The 8,295-nt window shown below is 38.8% G+C and overlaps 1 protein-coding gene across 1 annotated transcript; it reads left to right on the top strand.

The window, feature by feature from the left end:
- Positions 1-6,701: 6,701 nt before the first annotated feature.
- LOC134286481 (uncharacterized) lies at positions 6,702-7,190 on the top strand. Its single transcript, XM_062848096.1, has one exon. It carries the CDS (start codon positions 6,702-6,704, stop codon positions 7,188-7,190), a length of 489 nt encoding a protein of 162 aa, XP_062704080.1.
- The last annotated feature ends 1,105 nt before the right edge of the window (positions 7,191-8,295 follow it).

Genomic DNA, 8,295 nt, shown 5'->3' with positions numbered 1-8,295 from the left:
GGAAAAACTGCAGGTACCCTTTCTTCTGAAACTATGATTATTTTTTTGAAAAATACACTGTTTTAACAACAATAACTTTCAAAATAAATAACTTGCTGTCTAAAAACGTTAACCATCAGTACGTATCAAAATGGAGGGTACTGTTAACAACGTACAGTATTGCCCCCGCTGCGGATACCCGCAGCAACCGGTAAAAGCATGGCCAGGGACTGCTATAGTGTGGACCTTACGCCGCCGACTGAAGCCCCGCCGCTTGCTGCTGCGGCAAAAGCGTGAGGAGAAAGAAAAGGAAGAGAAAGAAAAGAAGGAGAAAAAAAAGATGGAAAATAAAGAGGTTTAAAAAAAAAGAAAAAAAAAATCTAAAATTCAAAAGTTTATCTTATTGGACGCAGTGGCTTAGTTTCCCCAACAGGGGAGAAAAAAAAAACTCAAAAAGTTGTCTGAACACAGAATGTTGAATGAATCATTACATGCACATATATTTGAATAAACCCATTTTTAATTAGAACAAATCAAAATGTAGCTTAAGCTCTAAAAAAATAACCTGCGAGATGAATTTCATGAAATTTTGCTTGAATCAAATTAGTCCATAGGGTTTATCACAAAATAATTAATGTTTACCTCTTATTGTGATCTCAATTATTGTACACGTGGTTCCGTGAAGTTTTGGTAAATTCTGCTGTAGATATCGCACATCGAACTGATTAAATGGCTGCCCCAGTAAGTACATGAAGTACAGTCAGGTTTTTTTTAACGCGGGGGATACCGTAATCCGGGGTCAAATTGATCACTTTAAAACAACTTTTGCGGATAACATCAGTGCCAATTCAAATATTGCCAAAAGAATGTCTGTAAAACCAATACCCTGTGGATCTCCATGGAACCATGTAACGGAATTTGGTTCTACAAATTTAAACTTTAAGTTACATAACTCCAAATTTCAAAAAATTGGAAATGCCACATTGGGGCGAAATTGATCAGTACACAATTAACCATCGGTTGGAAAGGAAAATTTCCTTCTCCGCTTAATTTTGCTCTTCTAAAACCGAATAACGCGTTTAAAATCTTACAACTAGTGAATTTAATACTTTAAATGCAAAATTAAATTTCGAAATTTCCCCTTAAACGCCTAAAGGTAGGCAATTTCATTTGAAATAAGTGATTTTTATCGCAATAAATGACTATTTCATCATAAAATGAACTTTTTTATAACTGTTTCATGTTCTGATTAGCTTCATAACTTCCTAACCAAGGTTTCACAAAAATGTTAAAACAGAGAATTTACGGGAAGTCCTATTAGCAATCGATTGTTTAGTAGCAATGATTTCAGCTTAATGAGAAATACTTTTCAAATTCCTTAAAAAATAAGGCAAAACTAACTTTTTTCTAAAAAATAAAAGTCTACACTCATCTCTAGACAGCTACGAACCAGATGACGTAAAAAGTTTAAGATCATTACGACGTATAAGAGTTCCTAGTATGAAATAACAATGTAATACCCGAATGATCAATTTCACCCCGCTGATCAATTTGACCCCGGTTTACGGTACGTACCGCGTAAAAAAAACTCAGTTCAAAATTCGAAAAACCGCGTAAAAAAAGTCTCACCATTTCTCGACGAATCATGCAAAAATAAGACGATGATTTTTTTTTGTATGGAGTTTTCATTTACGCGGCCGCGTAAATCAAAACCGCGTAAAAAAAAGACCTGACTGTATATTGGTTGACAGTAACATAACATTGATCAACAAAATTGCAGATTACTCGCAGTGAATTGGTGGACCAGCTTATAACCAAGTGGTCCGTTGCATCACTTTCCAAATTCGTCAAGGAAAAGTTACATGACAAGAAAATTGATGAACCAGGATTAAAAAGAACTCAGCAAAACCTTTTGTAAACTCAAGCGCGAGGTCGAAGCTCCGGAAAAACAATAATTCTTCCAGCAATCTTCCGTTCGAGCAGATAATAAATATATGCGACGGTTGGGGTAACAAATATAATTTGGACATGTATATAATTTGGACGTGTACGGCGATATATGCCTTGTTCCGGGGAGCTAATAAAAGTAGATACTTCTCAATATCGATTAATGGATCAAATAGACCCTATTCTGATGACTTACGTTGAAAATACGCTAATAACAATTAAGAATTTACTTCAAAATTATCGAAAATGTAAATTATTTCGCTAAAACCCCTCAAATGCACAGGTATGCAAAACGACATACACTTCACAGTCACATACAATATTCACCTCAAAATCGTTGAATTAATAATTGTAAGAAATTTAAAAGCCTTATTGCATTGAAACACGTTCAATAAAGAAGCATTAGGCAGCCAATCTCTTAACATTCATCTAGAACGCTTAAAATAGGTGTTGTCCAAAATACATTACAAGTTTTCTACTATAAATATATTTTGGTCATCTGTCAAACTACACGGGAATGCAGTGCGATTGCATACTTGGAGGCGTATTCTGTGGGTCTGGCGATATTTCTTCGATTTTAACAAACAACTGTAATAGTTATCAAAATAGATGCCTGTTAAGCGGAGAAATTTGATTATTTGTAAGAAAATATTTGTTAATTTATGCTACTTCCATGATTTAGCAGTATTCATAGCTAAACGTTGAGATAATTGCCCTGTCCAAATTATATATACCTGAGGGTGTCCAAAACATATTTTCGGTGTCCAAAATGCAATTCTTACAGGCGATCGGAAATTGTGATTTTTTCAGCTTAAAATGCTTACGTTAAGGTTTTTGTCACCAGGAACGCAAAGCACAATCATATTATAAGCGTATTGGTAACTTTGCAACATAATCAATTGCTTTCTAAGGAAGCTAGGGGACGATTTTTTCAACGTTGTCCTCAGCCTGTCCAAAATACATGAATTACCCTACTTTTTGAGTTATTTTAACAATAAAATGCTTGAAATCGCGAATAACGCCTAAAGATAGACAATGGCTTAAGGTTTTGATATTCATGCATATTCTGCCTGTTTCTACTGCAATGTATTTTGAAATTTGGGTCTCCAGTTAGCCTAGTGGTTAAGGCAATGGATCGCCAATCCGGAGACGGCGAGTTCGATTCCTCACAATATACAAATTCATGCAATGGCAGGCAAAGAAAGCCCTTCAATTAATAACTGTGGAAGTGCTCAAAGAACACTAAGTTGAAGCGAGGCCGGCCAAGTCCCAGTGGGGACGTAGATCCACAAAGAAGAAGAAGATATTTTGAAATTTGAATTTTGATGAGGTTGAGCATGTTCAATAATGTTGTATGTTGTGCGTAATTTGCCCCTTTTTGAGGGCCCCTCCTGACTACATCACTGGCCCATTACCCGAAAGGCTTTGGATTTATTCATATTTCCACATCTAGAATGCAACAAAAATAGCCCCATTGAAATGTCCGGGGGAAACCATCGTAACCTTCCCTTGTAAGAAGAGCAACACAGTATGCACTCAAAAACATTACAATTCTGATCGCTTGATAATCCGGAAGTAAAATTCGAAAATTTTGTTGTTTTCAATTTTAAAATGAAATCGTTCCGTTTCAAAAAAGAAACAAACATCAAGCTGGTTATACATATTCCAGTAAAACCTTAATCATAACTCTAGAGAAAATTTTCTGAAGTGTGCACTCTACGTTCTAGCAAACGGGTATTCCTAGAGGCATTAATCCTGTAAAAATGCTTTTTGCTTTGTGCGAACGGTTACGATGGAGCTATAAAAGCATTCGAACGTTAGAGAAAAACGCTAACGTCAGCTGGAAAGCTCTGCCCTGTAATGGATTTCAGAGCTTTTATCCGAACAAAAGCTACAGCATTGCACCGTTACTGCTTTACTGTGCTTCTCACCACAAAAAAGCTTAAACGATGTAGTTTACTACACCGTGTTTAATAATTACCACTCCGAGAAAAATTACCATGTAGCAGAGATTAAAAATTTCATTTTCAATAAGTAGGGTATTGGTTCCCTTATTAAGCATGTGGCTCCCATTTTCATCCTACGAAAAACAAAGGATTGAAGCGTTGTTTGTTTTGTTTCTTATTTTTGTATTTTTTGTTAGGAGTGAGCACGCATGAAAACAAAAAGAACGGAATCAATCAGTGTCGTAATCGCCTGTTTTCGAATAGGATGAATATGGGAGCGTGAGATTGCTGATGGAACACATACCCTACAATCAATGTGAATTTTGAAAATTCTAAACTAAGGGATCATAATAAAATTTCATTTTGGTGAATAAATTTTCTCACTTTTCCATTCATTATTCTGTCACTGACAATTTTCACTGAGATTTATAACTAGACAGTAACTCCCGATTAAACTTCAAGTCACCACAAAACTTGTGCATAGTAGTTATTAAGAATACTAACCATCTGCTCTATTTGTATATTTTTTCAAATTGTGCGTCTAGTAACAGAAATTGGACGTTTTACGACAAGCAAGAAAATATTCATGACAGAGAATAGAATGAATAAAAAGAGGCATTCAGCAGGCAATGAATGTGGCCAGACACGAATAAAAAAAAGAATGTCAATCTTCAATTTGGATCTTCCAATTTTTTGCACTTTGCCATGCAGTCATTGAGTTGATCCTTCTCAAAAATTGAAAAATCTTTTACCGTAATCCGGGGTATCATTGATCAGCGGGGTAACATTGATCGGCTTGACCCACCTCATGAAATTTTCAAACAAGCATTTTACATTGAATCAGTTTCTGCCATGGAATGGTATATCGTAATCTGCTATCATTTAGCTATTAAATGATACACAATTTACGAAAATTGAATTTCATAAACATTGAATTAAAACGATTTTCCATAACTGTGTTTCGTAACGCAATGAGATACATTGTCAAACATTCATGCTTGGCGTGAATACTAGATACAATATGAGGTTCGAAATCACTGTATTACTTCAATATGATATCCTAGAGTTGGATTTAATAAACGAAGCTTTTATGAAAATGGTATTTTTCAGTAAAATATATGATTTATTAAAAGTAGGCTATCAATTCCTTAAGCCATTGCCTACCTTCAGGCGTTATTCGTGGTTTAGAGGATTTTAATCCTAAAATAACTTAAAAAGTACATATTTTGTAAGAATTTGGACAACATATTCGAAATCAGCGACCCCGAATTTAGTAAGTAAGGGTATTTCCAACACAAATGACCATTGATCACTGACATGATCAATGTTACCCCAAATCAACATAATCAAAAATTAGATTAAAAAACCTATTTAAACATGTTTTACAGTTTTACAATACTTTTTCGAGTAGCTTAACACATACTCAGAGGGCCAGTACTTGTTTTAAAAATATAAAACATGTAAAGTTTGCTTTAACAAGAGAATTATTCAAGAAAGATAGAAAATTCTGATCAATGTTACCCCGGATTACGGTATCTTCTTTCCTGCTCAATTTTCGTTAAATGTGTGAAGCGCCCTGTACCGTCCAGGGGATGAATTAAACACTACACAGAATGTGATATTCTTTATTTCATTGAAGTCCGACGACATCATTTTAATAAACTATATTGAACTTTCAAAAACTAACACTTATCTTATATTACAACGATTAACATTTTCTGTTTTTCTTAACGAACTACTAAGTTTAACAATCTAGAGACACTTTTTACTTCTTCTTGACCCGACTACCAAGTCCTACCTACAGCCTTAGGACAGTATCTAGAGGTGTCCCACATGGGATCTCAAGACTTATCCGATTTGCTGCCTACTCTAACGTTGAAACTGAACTCCCCCGACTAAAGCCAAAGCCTCAGTATTTATAGCCTAAATTTCCTAGCAATGCCCGAACTAGCTTGGGCGTGTCTAAAACTCCTACCAGCACTCTCGTCTTGCCGAAATAGTCACGATACTTCCTAACAATGCCCGAACCAACTTGGGCGTATCCAAAACCCTACCAAAAGTAAATACTCAAAGTCCAAAACCTAGTACTCTAGCTATCCTACTCGTCATTATCATCATTACCATCATCATCGTTATCGTCGTCAACCCAACCAAGCGTAATCAAAACTGTACCACACCTGTACCCAACGTGTACGATCATGAACAACGTATCGCTGCGCGATCGTTGCCCCGGCCGACCATCCGTCCGTCGTCACATGACTTACTTACCGATCAGGCTAAGGCCGGGGTGGCCTCTGCTGTACATAGAAGCCGCCTCCATTCCACTCGGCCCATGGCTGTTTGTCTCCAGTTCCGCACTCTGCGTGCACTTTGGAAGCCTTGAATCCGCCCACCACAGTCGAGCCTCTCCCGCCAGTGACCTACAGCCGTCCCGGTCCTGTGTGTGGTGCTGGTGAAGAGGTCTTCCGAAACTCAAACGCAGGCAAGTATAACGCTTATTTGAACTATTCGTCCTCTGAAATGTATGCAGTTTCCAGCCCACACAACCCCAAAAAGCTGCACCGCAATACATCGCGTCGTCCTTGGGAAACAAGCGAACTGCGTATGTTAAAATCTGGAAAGAGGGCCGCTCTGAGGAAATTCACCAGACACCGCACACTGCAACTCCGGAACTACTATGTGAGGATCAATTACGAATATAAGCGCATTGCGAAACAATGCTTCCTTCGTTATCAGCGTGGCATGCAGAGGAAGCTTAAATCTCGTCCTAAACAGTTTTGGAAATTCGTAAACGAACAGCGTCAAGAATCCGGTTTGCCATCGTCTATGATGTTCAACGGCGATGTGGCCTCCTCTCCGCAAGATATATGTAATCTCTTTGCCGATAAATTTGCTAGTGTCTTCACCGATGAGCAACTGGATGATAACAACGTCACACTCGCCGCTAGCACAGTTCCACACTTTGGGCAATCACTGAGCAGTGTAGACATCGATGAAAACATGATTGCCAGGGCTTCCGTTAAGCTCAAGACGTCGCACAACCCGGGACCCGATGGAATTCCATCGGTATTTGTCAAGGCGCAGATCATCAACCTATTGCCACCACTGCTTCACGTATTCCGACTATCCGTAACTACTGGCCTGTTTCCGTCCACATGGAAGCTTGCGCACATGTTCCCAGTACATAAAAAAGGGAACAGGCAAGAGATTGGCAACTATCGCGGTATTACTTCGCTCTGCGCCATCGCCAAGTTGTTCGAGATCGTCATCATGGACCCGTTGCTCGATCACAGCAAATCGTTTATTAGCACGATTTAGCAAATCGTTTATTAGCACCGAGCAACATGGATTTCTGCCTGGTCGCTCAACGGCCACTAATTTGCTGTGTCTTACCTCCTATATCATCGAGAGCATGGAGAAACGCGTTCAAACCGATGTCATTTACACCGACCTGACTGCAGCATTCGATAAATTGAACCATCGTATTGCTGTAGCTAAACTCGATCGGCTGGGGATACATGGAACCCTCCTGCAATGGTTTCAATCTTATCTTACAGGTCGCCGCCTGTCTGTCGTCATAGGTGACTGTCAGTCCGTTTCATTTGCCGCAACGTCTGGTATCCCACAAGGTAGCCACTTGGGTCCACTGATCTTTTTGATATATTTTAATGACGTGAGCTTGGTGATCAAATGCCCACGGTTATCCTACGCGGATGATCTCAAACTATATCTTCGTGTTCGATCGATTGAAGACTGCTACTTCCTCCAACATCAGCTGAATGCGTTTGCTGAATGGTGTACTCTAAACCGAATGGAAGTTAACCCGTCCAAGTGCTCGCTGATTTCCTTTACGAACAAAAAACGGTCAATACTATTTGATTACAGTTTGTCAGGCACCCAAATTGAACGCGTCAGTCAAGTCAAAGACCTTGGTGTAGTTTTGGATGAAAAGCTCTCTTTTAAACAACATATCAACTACGCCGTCGGAAAAGCCTCTAGCATTCTTGGCTTCATATTCAGAATAGCAAGAGAGTTCACGGATATCTTCTGCCTTAAGTCCTTGTACTGTGCCCTATCCCGATCCATACTTGAGTACTGCTCGGTTGTTTGGAACCCATACTACAACAATGGAGTTGATAGGATTGAGTCTGTTCAACGGCGGTTTTTAAGATATGCTCTTCGACGTTTGCCTTGGTTCAATCCGTATAATTTGCCAAGTTATGAAAGCCGTTGCCAGCTGATACATCTGGAACCTTTATCGACCCGTAGGGACACAGCCAGGGCTTTACTGGTCTCGGACACTCTGCAAGGACGCCTTGATTGCCCCGCCATTCTGGGTCAACTAAATAATAATGTTCAACCTCGTGCTCTTCGCAACAATTACATGCTGCGGCCACCCTTAAACCGGACGAACTACAGTATG

Source organism: Aedes albopictus, chromosome 2 (assembly GCF_035046485.1).
Source record: "Aedes albopictus strain Foshan chromosome 2, AalbF5, whole genome shotgun sequence".
NCBI lineage: Eukaryota > Metazoa > Arthropoda > Insecta > Diptera > Culicidae > Aedes > Aedes albopictus.
The sequence above is the reverse complement of the archived record's forward strand: the minus strand, read 5'-3'. Positions and strand labels throughout refer to the sequence as shown.

Coding starts and splice junctions, on each gene's coding strand:
- LOC134286481 (XM_062848096.1), top strand. CDS start 6,702: ATGTTCAACGGCGATGTGGCCTCCTCTCCGCAAGATATATGTAATCTC.